Here is a 15,608-nt window from a genome sequence, read left to right on the forward strand (position 1 = left end):
TGTATTGTTTGTTTCATGATAGTAGTATGTAAAATTCAGAGCCTTGCTCTTGTATTACAATACAAAAGAAGGAATAATGTCAGGTATGGGCACATGGCAACTCTTACGTTTTTTATGGTAAGTTTAGTGATGTGAGGATGAAAATTTTAGTAGACAAGCATGGTAATTACGTGCTTCAGATTATTTTCAACAGAAAATTGCCCTGTGTTTCAACTAACTTTCGATCCTTACATCTAGAATCGTCATCTAAAATGTTGGATTTGCCATATGCTCGTACCTAACAACAGGCAGTACTTATCATTTCCGGAAAGGAATACTTTCACAAGGTTGGCATCGGCCGTTTAAATCTGCCAACAACTCTGCTAAAAGTTGACTTCAGCGGTTGCAAATCTATCAACAGCTCTGCTAAAAAAGTCAATCATAAAGAAAATGTCGATCTTGTATAACTACTCAATGGCGGACAGGAAGTTGATTATACTACTAAGCAAGTTGAACCGGACTAAAATGGACATCATAGTTGTAGGGCCACTGGTGCAGTAGCACTGGTGCGGTACTTAGCAATGGTCGTCGTGCAGCTAACCTCAAAGCGGTAGCGGCCGAGGAGTCGAGTAAGTTGCAGTCCACCCACAACGCAGCTCCCGTCCCGTGCGTGCATCAAACGTGAGAACAAACCCGAGGAGATCCGAGATGCGCCGGTGGTGGTGGCCCTCGCCGCACTTCACACCGACCCATCGTCCTCCTCCCTCCCCACCGCAACGTGACGACCCACATGGCCGCAACCACCTTTCGAGCGATCACGACGCCCCAACTCCACCGTCGCAACCCCACTCCCCCTCTATATTTTTCGGCACAGGCCACGCACCACCCCCAAAACACACCGTCGTCAAGCCGGAGTCACGGCAGCGGCGAGCAGAAAACCTTTGGGTTGGGTACCGTGCGGTTCACCCTGCCAGGAAAAAGGGACAGGATCATGGTAACAGGGCCCGAGGCGATGGCTCCTTTTCGGGCTCCCGCCGGCGGAACCCGAGGAGGCCGCTTTCTCTTGGAAACACGCCTTTTTCTCCGGCGACCGATGGACGCGCGAGCCGACCGATGGCAGCCTTCGAATTTAAAAACCGCGGCGCAGCACCGCACAGTACACACCCGAAGCGTCGCCGCGAGAAAAGAAGCCAGAGCTTTGACCGGACGGGGGCCGCATGCGACCAAACCACCGCTCACCTGGCCGCGAGATGCGCTACATGCAGATCAACACGCAGCAATGTTCACCAGCGGTGGGCTTTTTTTTAAATAACTTTTTTCGCGAATACGCAAGCCGCGTAATCCCACTCTCCTTTTTTTAAATAACTCGGTGGGCTTTTTGTATCACGGTGCATTTTAAGGTCCGGATGCGTCTGAGGGCCATTAATGGCAGTGAGAGCTCAGTGTGATGGGGGTCGGGCCGGCGCCGGAGCCACCCGTTCCAGCGATGCCCACGCTGGATAGACCGGCCGTCCGTCCGAGCAAGCCAGCCAAAGATTAGGAGGGGAGGCCAGAGGCGTCGTTTTCAGACGGGGGCGCGGAGATGCAGATCCCGTGCCCCACCACCGTCGCAGATTCTCAGGCGGTTGGGCGCGCGCACCGGACAAAACTGTTCTTCTCACATGCTGTCACGTACCACGCCACAGCCGCGGAAGCACAGCGCACACATGACACCCCGATTAAGATAAACCCTGGTGCTCCTCACATGCACACAAGCGGAGAAACACCCTGATTAAGACATGACACGCATCATTACCAAATAAATGAGACCGCCATGCGCTTCCATTCATTCCGAGGAACAAGTACAATTCTATAATTATTTCTATTATTATCATAAAGCGGAGCCTAACTTTGCGGCTGTTGCCGCTAAAGCAACGAATGAAATGAAATACTTAGTACTACAACTAACTATTACAACAAAAATCAAGAAAATCCTTCCTTTATTTCTCGTCACACACAACGAACGAGCGCCCTTATTCATGGAGCCCACGGCAAAGCTTCAGGCGCAAGCGAAAGGCTGCAGAAGGGGTGGGGAACAGAGAGGGAAACCTTAGCTGGATGTGCGCTGGGGCTCCTTGGCAAAGCGGCAAAGAAAGCCAGCCATGGACGGAGACGGGGAGATAACATGGGCCTTTTATTTCTGCTCCTTCAAGATTATAGCCTCATTTCACTCCAACATTATCATCTCGCCTGCTACAAACCGCTAACACATCTCTCTCGCCTCCGAAAGAGCCCCACTTATTGCTTCTAACAAACCAACTAACATGGATTTCTTGCTTGCTCATCCATCTCCACCGCTTTACCATCGCCGGCGCCCCAAAACCAATGCGTCACCAATCCAAAATACACACCTGCTAAAACTGACGCTACTACTACTACTTCTATTACTAGTGCTACTACAACCTAATACAGATTACTGCTGGTACTAATTTTTATTTTTGAGATTAAATGGAGCCAAGAACAGGGATTGTTCCGGTGGGAGACTGGGTTCAGGAACTGTGGCAGAGCGCCGGCGGCGCCGGGCTCTCCGCGGCCCGCATCTTCTGGCTTGCGAGCATGGCGTTGCTCCGACTGATCAAGGCCTCTGCGCAGGAACAGAGCTCGCTGTCAGATTAACTTGCCGTTACCAGATAACGCCGTATTTAGTTCGGTTTGAGATGCTTACCATGGTCAAGAACGATGCCACCGGCGTAGCGAGGCTGGGCGGCGAGGTCGTCGAGGTTCAGATTCAGAGCGTGCACGACACGGGCGGGGACAAGAACCGTCGAGCAGCCTGCAATGACGCGAAAGACACCAAAGGGGAAGAATATTTAGCCACCAACGACGAACGCCAGCCGGGGTAATCAACAACCAGAACGGCCAAAAGAGGTGTTACGAGTGGTACACGCACCAGACTTCTTCCTGGGCTCGGCGGGGGCGCCGGCCGGGCGCGGGAGGAAGACGCCGGTGCCGTTGCGCTCGCGCTTGGCGCCGGGCGGCGTCAGGAACACGGCCCGCATGCCGGCGGCGGCGGGATGGGTGGGGTGGGGTGCAGGCGCGTGCTGCAGCTGCGTCTTCAGCAGCGGCGGGAACGACGCCGGGCTCAGGTCAATCGGAGCGGCGCCGGCCCTCTTGGCTGCCGCGTTACGACGCACGCCCCATGCAGCGGCCGCGGCCAGCTGCCGGTCCCTCTGCTGCTTGAAGAGCTGCTGCTGTTTGAGGAGATGAAACTGCACAACACAGACACAAACACAGATGTTAAAGAAGAAGAAATCTTCAAGTAGGAGACGCAGACAAGAGCGCCATGCGACTGAGAACTCACCCTGGCAGCCTGTATCTGGCGCTGCGTGATGAGGTGCGCGAACGGGTGGTAGTACACGCCGCCCGCGGCCGTGCCGGCTGGCGCAGGCACGTGAGGCGGCGGCGGAGGAGGCGAGGCCTTCCGCGCAGGCGGCAGAAAGCCACCGCGGCCGTGTAAACCGTAGGGGTTGCCCGGCGCCGGGATGCTGTTGACCTGCCCGGCCGCCTCGTAGAGGACGTCCCACGGGTCGGCCGGCTGCTGCTCCAGCGGGGACGACGGCGGCGAGTTGCCCTGGGAGGCGCCGCTGTTGGGGCTCTCGTGGCCGGACTTGGGCAGCCCGCACAGCGTCGACTTGGGCGACCCCGCAGTCACCTCCTCCTGCCAAACAATCAAGCGAACAATCAGGAACCGGCGCAGGTACTACGCATAACGAGCCACGCAAAGGAGCAAGAATCCAACCTTGGCAGGCGTGACGGCAAGTTTGTCGCCGCCGAGGAGGCCGGCGAGGCGGCGCGAGAGGCCGGCCAAGCTGTCCTCCTCATCGCTCTCGCTCCGCGCGGCCACCGCGGCCTTCTCCTCCTCGGAGAAGAAGTCGTCGTCCAAGAACTCGTCGGGGAGCAGGAACTCCTCGCCGCCGTCGGACCACTCCACCGCCATTCGCTCCACCTTGAAGAATCGTCGTCCGGGCCGGCCGTCTAATGGAAGGCAGGGGAGTGCTGTGCTTATCAGCGGAAAGAGGTGGGACGGAGGAGGGGAGGGGAGGGGAATGTCGATGGGTTTGAGCTGGGGGTGCAAATGCTGCTCACCCTCTCTCTCCGTTGGGTTTATAAAAGAGAGGCCAGCGGCGAGGTTTGTGGGGAAATAATAATTATTTTCCCTCATTAAGGAGGTCTCTTTTCTTTTTTAACCTGCCGTGCATGCATTTGTGAGTGGAGTGAGCTGTGCCTGTGACGGTGCGTGTGAACCGTAGTACTAGCCCGGTAGGCTCATTTCTGAAGTATATTCCGATTTTTTCTTCAGAATGCATTGTGCTTCGAACTTTTTTTGTTACACACTTCTTTTTAGATTATATACAAACTGTGCTCCGATTTATTGTTATTATTGCATTTATTATGTGCGCCATGTCAATGGCATTCCACCCACTCACCAGGTTCTTAAACGGTAGCTGAACCCACTCTACAACCAAAATCAGAATAGCGGGAAAGGCAAATTTTCTTTCTGTCTTCGTTAGGCACTGACCTAAACCTAAACCAGAGTGCAGTGGAGCTCCTGCCGGCCGGCCAGTGCCGCAACCCGCAAGTGCAACTGCTCTGGCTCAGCCGAGGTCGGTTTTCAGGTCAATAAATTGGGCGAGTTGGCGGGAGTAAAGAAGCGGCGGGAGTTTTTGCGATGCGGTCACGAGAATTGCATCCTCTCGAGATATCTCTAGCTGGGCTTTGGGAATTTAAGTTGTGTTCTTTGTACTGCTACAGCGCATTAAAGTCGCGGGCGCTTTAAAGGCGGGTGTGCTGTGGTGTGGTGCGGTATACGGAGTGGAAAAAGGGAAAGGGCGTGGGTTGATGGCGTCATGTCGGGTACGGGCGCGAGTAGAAAACTATAGGAAAATGCCGAGCTGCACCCGGTAACCTGCCGCTGTAAAGTGAAGTGGGCGGCCGATGCGACCCGGTGGAAGGTACTGTACGTACTTGCGCGAGACGGACAGGCGTACTGTACTGGCCGTCGTGGTACTGGCCCGGCGGTTCATGGCGGCGCCGCAATGGGCGTGACCCGGTAACCCGACCCGGTGCGGCGGTCGGCCGGCGACCAGTGCCCATCCGCCGCTTGGTGGCCTAATTCTTTTTTCTCTTTCACATATAAACAAAAAAATGCTACATACTCCCTTATTAATTAATATGAATTAGAGAGAGGACTGATTTTTTAAAAGAAAAATGCTACTCCTATATACTCAGAGTTCACTCTTTTGACAGCTCTGGATAAGAAGGACAGAGGCAAACAGGAAACTGTAGTAAGTATTGTAGCCGTACGATGTGCAGCGCCGGCCAGTTGCCTGGGCCGGCCCCCACCTGTCATCGGCCTGGAGGGGCCACCGTAGCGGGGCTCTCGGAATCCTGTGAATCTCTGCGGACCGGACGCCGGAGATCCCCGCACCGCAACGAGCTGCCGTGGGCCCCGCCACAGCCGCATCGCTCTCCCCCGCGGCCCACCTTGGTCTCGCTCTCGTCTGCCGCTTCCTTGGGCCCACCCAACCGCTGCTACCGACGGGGCGGGCCCTGCCAGGGCCCCCGAGCCTCGCGGACGCCAGCCAGGACTTATCATCTCCAGTTCATTTTCCGTTGTCTCAAAAAAAAATCTCCAGTTCATTTTCCTCTCGTTCTTTTTTGGCGGGGAAATTTCCCTCTCAATTTACTCAAACTCATTTTGTTATTTTCTCAAAAGTTTTTTTTATTTTCTTACGCCGGATTATTACTGGAGCGAGTGGGAGGTGCTGAGGCGGTGAGCGTGGGGACGTGCGTAGCGTACCAACCGGAAAGCGACCGTTCTCTTTTTACCCTGCTGTGTTGTTATCCCTTCGTAAAAGTTTGGCGGCAAAGGAAAGTAAGCCCGGTTGGCGAGTTAAACTCGCAGCATCTCCATCGATCGATTGCATGGAAACGCTTTCTCCTCCGACGAGCGGCTGCATGGTTGGGTCCTCGGGCGGGAAAAGAATATGCTACGTACAGCCTGCTTCTACGTGACGTATTGCCTGCTTGACCGGCCGTACGTCGCTGCGTTTGCGTTGCAGATTGCACCGCACCGCGGTGCCTATCCGTTCGTTCGTTCATGCCATCGAGCGGCACGCGCGCGCGCGCCGCAGAGCTCCAATGATGCGCGCGCCGGCCCGCCGCCCGCGGACGTGTCGGATCCCCACTGGCCGCTCCACGTCCCGTGACGTCGGCTGCGACAGCTACGTGCTTTCCGTTTCGGATCAGCATCGAGGAACAGCTCGTGCCCGGATTATACTTACTTAACTTAACTTAGTGCACGCTGGTTAGCATGTTTTTCTCTTTCTGTCTCCTTTTTCGGTAAGAGATAGCGGCGTGGTTTGTCTCCGAACGGAAATCCCGTCACGCATTGGATGCCCTTTCGTTTGCTCTTTGCCGTGCGAGTGAGACAGCCAGAACGGGCGTGGTATCCTTTCGGTAAGGCTGGTCACAATGAGGAGAAACTTAGGGATAACATCACACACTTCAATACAATTTTGCTTATGTGGCACATATTTAATGAAGAGAGAGGTGCTTGTGATAACTAGCTAAGTTATCGAAACATCACACATTCCAAGAAACAATGAGTCTATAACCTAATAAATATATCGTTGCATGACACTACATAGATGTTTCTACCCACTATGAAGGTAGTAACATATGTTATTGCCCATTGTGACCAGCCTAAAGCGGCTGGAGAACAGGGACCCCGGATCGCTCGGCATGCCGAGCGATTCGAGCAACCAGATCTTCGTAAATGGCGACGGTGTAGTACATGGAACCAGCCCACCGTGTTTTGTTTTTGTTTCCGCGCAAAACTCCAATACGGAGGGAAGAAAGGCAGGAGCCGGAGCGAATGGTGGGAAAGGAGTGCGCAAACAAAGACCCGACGAAAAGTTTGAGAAGCGTTTGGGCGGGACGAGGGGTTTTGGCGTTTGCCTCCATGCCGGCCTGCACGCTCCCGCTGCGCGCGGCACGGCAGGCGGCTTCTCGTTCTGGGCCTCGCTCCGGCGCTGAGCCCAGACTGCGGCGCCTGCCTGCCGCCTCGTGACCTAATTACTCTAGGGTTTTGCGGCCGGGGAGTCAAATTAGTTTAGTGGAGTCAATGGGCGTGGTTGAAGAATCGGGCGGTGTTCTCGTGGGACAATCTGTCCCCTCTGCGCCCCGTTTAACTGCAGAGATTGGAGTGCAGACAACGGCATGGGGCCGTGGCCGTGGGTTAGAAAAATCGAACGGGGACTCGCCGTGGCTGGCTGGCACCTGCGAGTGTGAGTGAAGTGAGTGATGAGAGTGGGGTGACAGCGCAGGATGGTGTGTTTTGGAGATATTTATGTCGGCACCAGGTAGATAGGCCACGGGCACGCGGACGGGCGGTGGTTGGAGCGGCGTGTGTGCTCGCCTCGCTGCGGCGGTCGCGGGGCCAGCTGTCGCCGGTCAAACCTCAAACGCAGCTTGGCGCCATCGGGCCTCGCTTTCCCGCCATTTCTGGAGGAGCCCCCGAGCTTTTCCCGCGCGAATGATGGCGCCTGCTTTGCGGTCGCGGGGGCGGGGCGGGGCGCGCGCAACGGTCGCCCTCCGCTTGCTGCTTTGCTCGCCGTCGCATTGCACTCACAGCGTCATGATGCCTGCTGACAGCAATGTGGTGTATGAATGCGCGCGCTGTGTGTGGATGCGTGGATACGTAGCAGTAGCGCTGCCAGGATTGTACGCGAATGAGTCGTCGAATTGTGCTTGATTGAGTCATGCTGAGAGCAGAGGATAATTGACATCGTTACTCAGACATGGCCTTGAAAATCAATGTTGCCGGCGGATTCAGTATTCAGTATTGTTTTAATGTTTTTAGAAGAAAAAACAGAGGTCAGTCCCCGACTTCATTATCACGTGAAACAACAGAAGCGACACCATAGGCCCATGATGTTTTTCTACCAAGAGATCCGAAGAAAGAAAACATGAAATCGTTGTGCATGTAGTCAACAGAAACAAGTCGTCGGTCACTTCGCTAAGAGTGCAATCATTAGGGATGAAATGGGCAGATTCATTGCAGCTAGCGCCTCGGGGGTTCCTTTTGTGGATAATCCAGCTGGAGCTGAAGCTAGACCTCTCCTAAATGGATTGATTCTTGCTGGCTAAATGGGATGCTCTAAACTGCTTGTTGAATCCAATTGCATGGAAGTGGTAGAGACTATGCAGCAAGGGGGAAACTCCATCGGACCTGGGACGGCGACATATAAAGAGTGTACTTTTTTATGTCGCAAATTTACTTATGTTATTTTTGCTCGTTGTCCTAGAGAAGCAAATATGGCAGCTCATGTGATAGCTAGCATGGTGGTTGATGCCCAAACGATTGTGTGGACAGCAGATCCACCTGAGTTCTTAGTTGATGTACTGGCTGACGATGTATCTTTTTTCCCAAATCAATATAATCCGTCGTGATGGCATTCCCTCAAAAACAAAAAAGTCATCGGTCACTTCATCACCGTGGAAATCTATCCTAGTACAATTATCTCAAGGTAATGAAAAAGATACTGTCGGGGTTACGATCCTGACAATGAGTACTAAGGATACGAAAGAGAGGCAGAGCCTAACTACGGCGTAGGTGTAACACTCGGTGTTTAACGAGTTCAGACTCCTCTCGACGAAGGTAACAACCCTACGTCTTGTGCCCTGATGCTTGGTTTTTCCTGATGCATATGGTTACAGAGGTTACTTAACCCCGGCTCAATACAAGGAGTGCAGCTTATATAGAGTGCGCCGGAGTCCACACTCTCCACGTCGCAGAGGCACTAAATGCTATTAATTACAGTAGTTACAGGTGTAATGAGCCTCAACTTCAATGGTTTCAGGTAACGGTAGTCTTGACTCCGCTTTAAGGATGACTTAGGATTCCTCGACCGTTCTAGTTCCCACGCCGCCCCTTCATCTCTCTAGTCTGAGTGGTGGTGGTCCAGCCGAGTGACGGGTGGTCGTCCGAGTGTCGTCGAGGTGTCCGAGTGGACTTCCTGATATACGCATCCGATCGCTAGTACGGTCCAAGGTGAAGGAAATATGCCCTAGAGGCAATAATAAAGTTGTTATTTATATTTCTTTATATCATGATAAATGTATATTATTCATGCTAGAATTGTATTAACCGGAAACTTAGTGCATGTGTGAATACATAGACAAAACATAGTGTCCCTAGTATGCCTCTACTTGGCTAGCTCGTTAATCAAAGATGATTAAGTTTCCTGACCATAGACATGTGTTGTCATTTGATGAACGGGATCACGTCATTAGGAGAATGATGTGATGGACAAGACCCATCGTTTTCTTAGCATAATGATCGTTAAGTTTTATTGCTATTGCTTTCTTCATGACTTATACATATTCCTTTGACTATGAGATTTTGCAACTCCCGAATACCGGAGGAACACCTTGTATGCTATCAAACGTCACAACATAACTGGGTGATTATAAAGAAGCTCTAAAGGTGTCTCCGAAGGTGTTTGTTGGGTTGGCATAGATCAAGATTAGGATTTGTCACTCCGGGTATCGGAGAGGTATCTCTGAGCCCTCTTGGTAATGCACATCACTATAAGCCTTGCAAGCATTGTGACTAATGAGTTAGTTGCGAGATGATGCATTACGGAACGAGTAAAGATACTTGCCGGTAACGAGATTGAACTAGGTATGAGGATACCGACAATCGAATCTTAGGCAAGTAACATACCGACGACAAAAGGAATAACGTATATTGTTATTTCGGTTTGACCGATAAAGATTTTCGTAGAATATGTAGGAACCAATACGAGCATCCAGGTTCCGCTATTGGTTATTGACCGGAGATGTGTCTCGGTCATGTCTACATAGTTCTCGAACTCGTAGGGTCCGCACGCTTAACGTTCGATGACGATTTGTATTATGAGTTATGTGTTTTTGGTGACTGAAGTTTGTTCGGAGTCCCGGATGACATCACAGACATGATGAGGAGTCTCGAAATGGTCGAGAGGTAAAGATTGATATATTTGACGATGATATTCGGACACCGGAATGGTTTAGGAAAAGTTCGGGTATATTTCGGAGTACCGAGGGGTACCGGACCCCCCCCCCCCGAGGAAGTATTGGGCCTACATGGGCCTTAGTGGAGAGAGAGGGGAGGCCGCAAGGGGTGGCACCCGCCCCATCCAAGGGAGTCCGAATAGGACAAGGAGGAGGGGGCGCGGCCCCCTTTCCCTCTCCTTCTCCCTCTCCTTCCTTTTGCCCTCCGATGAGAAAGGAAAGGGGGGGGGCAATCCTACTAGGAGTGGAGTCCTAGTAGGACTCCCCCCATGGCACGCTCCCTTGGTGGCCATAGCGTCGTGGGCAGGGGGCACCCATAGCACATCAATTTTTCTCTTAGTTGTGTGCGGTGCCTGATAACCCACAAGTATAGGGGATCGCAACAGTTATCGAGGGGAGAGTATTCAAGCCAAAGAATATTCTCAAGTATTAGCAGCTGAGTTGTCAATTCAACCACACCTGGAAACTTAATATCTGCAGCAAAGTATTTAGTAGCAAAGTGATATGATAGTAATGGTAATGGTAGCAAAAGTAATATTTTTGGTATTTTGTAGTGATGATAGCAATAGCAACGGAAAAGTAAATAAGCGAAGAACAATATATGGAAAGCTCGTAGGCAATGGATTAGTGATGGAGAATTATGCCGGATGCGGTTCATCATGTAACAATCATAACCTAGGGTGACACAAAACTAGCTCCAGTTCATCAATGTAATGTAGGCATGCATTCCGAATATAGTCATGCGTGCTTATGGAAAAGAACTTGCATGGCATATTTTGTCCTACCCTCCCGTGGCAGCGGGGTCCTAGCGGAAACTAAGGGATATTAAGGCCTCCTTTTAATAGAGTACCGGAACAAAGAATTAGCACATAGTGAATACATGAACTTCTCAAACTACGGTCGTCACCGGTAAGTATCCTGATTATTGTCACTTCGGGGTTAACGGATCATAACACATAATAGGTGACTATAGACTTGCAAGATAGGATCCAGAACTCTCATATATTGATGAAAACATAATAGGTTCAGATCTGAAATCATGGCACCCGGGCCCTAGTGACAAGCATTAAGCATAGCAAAGTCATAGCAACATCAATCTCAGAACATAGTGGATGCTAGGGATCAAACCCTAACAAAACTAAATCGATTACATGACAGATCTCATCCAACCCATCACCGTCCAGCAAGCCTATGATGAAATTACTCACGCACGGCGGTGAGCTTCATGAAATTGGTGATGCAGGATGGCTGATGATGACGATGGCGACGGATTCCCCTCTCCGGAGCCCCAAACGGACTCCAGATCAGCCCTCCCGAGAGGTTTTAGGGCTTGGCGGCGGCTCTGTATCGTAAACGCGATGAATCCTTATCTCTGATTTTTTTCTCCCCGAAACACAATATATAGAGTTGGAGTTGGAGTCGGAGGAGCTCCAGGGGGCCCACGAGGTAGGGGGGCGCGCCCCCACCCTCGTGGACAGGTGGTGGGCCCCCTGGCCTTCATCTTTTGCAGGTATTTTTTATATTTTCCAAAAAGTTGCTCCGTGAAGTTTCAGGTCATTCCAAGACCTTTTGTTTCTGCACATAAATAACACCATGGTAATTCTGCTGAAAACAACGTCAGTCCGGGTTAGTTCCATTCAAATCATGCAAGTTAGAGTCCAAAATAAGGGCAAAAGTGTTTGGAAAAGTAGATAGGACGGAGACGTATCAACTCCCCCAAGCTTAAACCTTTGCTTGTCCTCAAGCAATTTAGTTGACAAATTGAAAGTGATAAAGAAAAACTTTTACAAACTCTGTTAGCTCTTGTTGTTGTAAATATGTAAAGCCAGCATTCAAGTTTTCAGCAAAGATTATAACTAACCACATTCGCAATAAGCTTAGGTCTCAAGTTTACTCATATCAATGGCCTAATCTGTAGGGGAACATAGTAATTTCAAAAAAATTCCTACGCACACGCAAGATCATGGTGATGCATAGCAACGAGAGGGGACAGTGATGTCTACGTACCCTCGTAGACCGAAGCGGAAGTGTTGACGCAACGTAGAGGAAGTAGTCGTACGTCTTCCTGGTCCAACCGATCCAAGCACCGTTACTCCCGCACCTCCGAGTTCTTGACACACGTACAGCTCGATGACGCACCCCGGGCTCCGATCCAGCAAAGCTTCGGGGAGGAGTTTCGTCAGCACGACGGCGTGGTGACGATCTTGATGTTTAACCGTCGCAGGGCTTCGCCTAAGCACCGCTACAATATGATCGAGGTGTAATATCATGGAGGGGGGCATCGCACACGGCTAAGGAACGATCACGAAGATCGACTTGTGTGTCCTAGGGTGCCCCCTTGCCCCCGTATATAAAGGAGCCAAGGGGGGTGCGGCCGGCCCTAGTAGGAGGCACGCAGGAGGAGTCCTACTCCTACCGGGAGTAGGACTCCCCTTCCTTTCCTTGTCCAAGTAGGAGAGGGGAAGGAAGGGAGAGAGGAGAGGAAGGAAAGGGGGGGGGGGCGTCGCCCCTCCCTCCTTGTCCAATTCGGACTAGGGGGAGACGGGGCGCGCGGCCTGCCCTGGCTGCCTTTCCTTTTCTCCACTTTAGGCCCATGAGGCCCATTAACCCCCCGGGGGGTTCCGGTAACCCCCCGGTTCTCCGGTTTTATCCAAAACTTCCCCGGAACACTTCCGGTGTCCGAATATTGCCGTCCAATATATCAATCTTTATGTCTCGACCATTTCGAGACTCCTTGTTATGTCCGTGATCATATCTGGGACTCCGAACAACCTTAGGTACATCAAAATACATAAACTCATAATGAAACTGTCATCGTAACTTTAAGCGTGCGGACCCTATGGTTCGAGAACAATGTAGACATGACCGAGACACGCCTCCGGTCAATAACCAACAGTGGGACCTGGATGCCCATATTGGCTCCTACATATTCTACGAAGATCTTTATCGGTCAGAACGCATAACAACATATGTTGTTCCCTTTGTCATCGGTATGTTACTTGCCCGAGATTCGATCGTCGGTATCCAATACCTAGTTCAATCTCGTTACCGGCAAGTCTCTTTACTCGTTCCGTAATACATCATCCCGCAACTAACTCATTAGTTGCAATGCTTGCAAGGCTTAAGTGATGTGCATTACCGAGAGGGCCCAGAGATACCTCTCCGACGATCGGAGTGACAAATCCTAATCTCGAAATACGTCAACCCAACATGTACCTTTGGAGACACCTGTAGAGCACCTTTATAATCACCCAGTTACATTGTGACGTTTGATAGCACACAAAGTGTTCCTCCGGCACACGGGAGTTACATAATCTCATAGTCATAGGAACATGTATAAGTCATGAAGAAAGCAATAGCAACATACTAAACGATCGGGTGCTAAGCTAATGGAATGGGTCATGTCAATCAGATCATTCAACTAATGATGTGATCCCTGTTAATCAAATGACAACTCTTCGTCCATGATTAGGAAACATAACCATCTTTGATTAACGAGCTAGTCAAGTAGAGGCATACTAGTGACACTTTGTTTGTCTATGTATTCACACATGTATTATGTTTCCGGTTAATACAATTCTAGCATGAATAATAAACATTTATCATGATATAAGGAAATAAACAATATCTTTATTATTGTCTCTAGGGCATATTTCCTTCAGTCTCCCACTTGCACTAGAGTCAATAATCTAGATTACACAGTAATGATTCTAACACCCATGGAGCCTTGGTGTTGATAATGTTTTGCTCGTGGAAGAGGCTTAGTCAACGGGTCTGCTACATTCAGATCCGTATGTATCTTGCAAATCTCTATGTCTCCCACCTGGACTAGATCCCGGATGGAATTGAAGCGTCTCTTGATGTGCTTGGTTCTTTTGTGAAATCTGGATTCCTTTGCCAAGGCAATTGCACCAGTATTGTCACAAAGGATTTTCATTGGACCCGATGCACTAGGTATGACACCTAGATCGGATATGAACTCCTTCATCCAGACTCCTTCGTTTGCTGCTTCCGAAGCAGCTATGTACTCCGCTTCACATGTAGATCCCGCCATGACGCTTTGTTTAGAATTGCACCAACTGACAGCTCCACCGTTTAATGTAAACACGTATCCGGTTTGCGATTTAGAATCGTCCGGATCAGTGTCAAAGCTTGCATCAATGTAACTATTTATGATGAGCTCTTTGTCACCTCCATATACGAGAAACATATCCTTAGTCCTTTTTAGGTACTTCAGGATCTTCTTGACCGCTGTCCAGTGATCCACTCCTAGATTACTTTGGTACCTCCCTGCTAAACTTATAGCAAGGCACACATCAGGTCTGGTACATAGCATTGCATACATGATAGAGCCTATGGCTGAAGCATAGGGAACATCTTTCATTTTCTCTCTATCTTCTGCAGCGGTCGGGCATTGAGTCTGACTCAACTTCACACCTTGTAACACAGGCAAGAACCCTTTCTTTGCTTGATCCATTTTGAACTTCTTCAAAATCTTGTCAAGGTATGTGCTTTGTGAAAGTCCAATTAAGCGTCTTGATCTATCTCTATAGATCTTTATTCCTAATATGTAAGCAGCTTCACCGAGGTCTTTCATTGAAAAACTCTTATTCAAGTATCCCTTTATGTTATCCAGAAATTCTATATCATTTCCAATCAGTAATATGTCATCCACATATAATATCAGAAATGCTACAGAGCTCCCACTCACTTTCTTGTAAATACAGGCTTCTTCGAAAGTCTGTATAAAACCAAATGCTTTGATCACACTATCAAAGCGTTTATTCCAACTCCGAGAGGCTTGCACCAGTCCATAAATGGATCGCTGGAGCTTGCACACTTTGTTAGCTCCCTTTGGATCGACAAAACCTTCCGGTTGCATCACATACAACTCTTCTTCCAGAAATTCATTCAGGAATGCAGTTTTGACATCCATCTGCCAAATTTCATAATCATAAAATGCGGCAATTGCTAACATGATTCGGACAGACTTAAGCATCGCTACGGGTGAGAAGGTCTCATCGTAGTCAACCCCTTGAACTTGTCGAAAACCTTTTGCGACAAGTCGAGCTTTGTAGACAGTAATATTACCGTCAGCGTCAGTCTTCTTCTTGAAGATCCATTTATTCTCAATTGCTTGTCGATCATCGGGCAAGTCAACCAAAGTCCATACTTTGTTTTCATACATGGATCCCATCTCAGATTTCATGGCTTCAAGCCATTTTGCGGAATCTGGGCTCACCATCGCTTCTTCATAGTTCGTAGGTCCGTCATGATCTAGTAGCATGATTTCCATAACAGGATTACCATACCACTCTGGTGCGGATCTTACTCTGGTTGACCTACGAGGCTCAGTAGTAACTTGATCTGAAATTTCATGACCATCATCATTAAATTCCTCACTAATTGGTGTAGGTGTCGCAGAAACCGGTTTCTGTGATGAACTACTTTCCAATAAGGGAGCAGGTACAATTACCTCATCAAGTTCTACTTTCCTCCCACTCACTTCTTTTGAGAGAAACTCCTTCTCT

At 50.0% G+C, this 15,608-nt stretch overlaps 1 protein-coding gene across 1 annotated transcript; it reads right to left on the reverse strand.

The window, feature by feature from the left end:
* Positions 1-1,807: 1,807 nt before the first annotated feature.
* LOC119281810 (proline-rich protein 12-like) lies at positions 1,808-4,116 on the reverse strand. Its single transcript, XM_037562239.1, has 5 exons — positions 3,758-4,116; positions 3,320-3,676; positions 2,909-3,227; positions 2,684-2,791; positions 1,808-2,602 (listed from the first exon to the last, which is right to left on the reverse strand). The coding sequence occupies exons 1-5, from the start codon at positions 3,953-3,955 to the stop codon at positions 2,508-2,510; spliced, it is 1,077 nt and encodes a 358-aa protein (XP_037418136.1). The 5' UTR covers positions 3,956-4,116; the 3' UTR covers positions 1,808-2,507.
* Positions 4,117-15,608: the final 11,492 nt, after the last annotated feature.

The sequence above is a fragment of the Triticum dicoccoides genome, chromosome 1A (genome assembly GCF_002162155.2).
Source record: "Triticum dicoccoides isolate Atlit2015 ecotype Zavitan chromosome 1A, WEW_v2.0, whole genome shotgun sequence".
Classification (NCBI taxonomy): Eukaryota; Viridiplantae; Streptophyta; class Magnoliopsida; order Poales; family Poaceae; genus Triticum; species Triticum dicoccoides.

What these genes read in the sequence shown, in the direction of transcription:
- LOC119281810 (XM_037562239.1), bottom strand. Translation starts at nt 3,955, where the DNA reads ATGGCGGTGGAGTGGTCCGACGGCGGCGAGGAGTTCCTGCTCCCCGAC. An exon ending in TTGCCGTCACGCCTGCCAAG is followed by an intron (nt 3,677 to 3,757) that starts GTTGGATTCTTG and finishes ATTGTTTGGCAG; the next exon opens with GAGGAGGTGACTGCGGGGTC. An exon ending in CGAGCCCAGGAAGAAGTCTG is followed by an intron (nt 2,792 to 2,908) that starts GTGCGTGTACCA and finishes GCGTCATTGCAG; the next exon opens with GCTGCTCGACGGTTCTTGTC.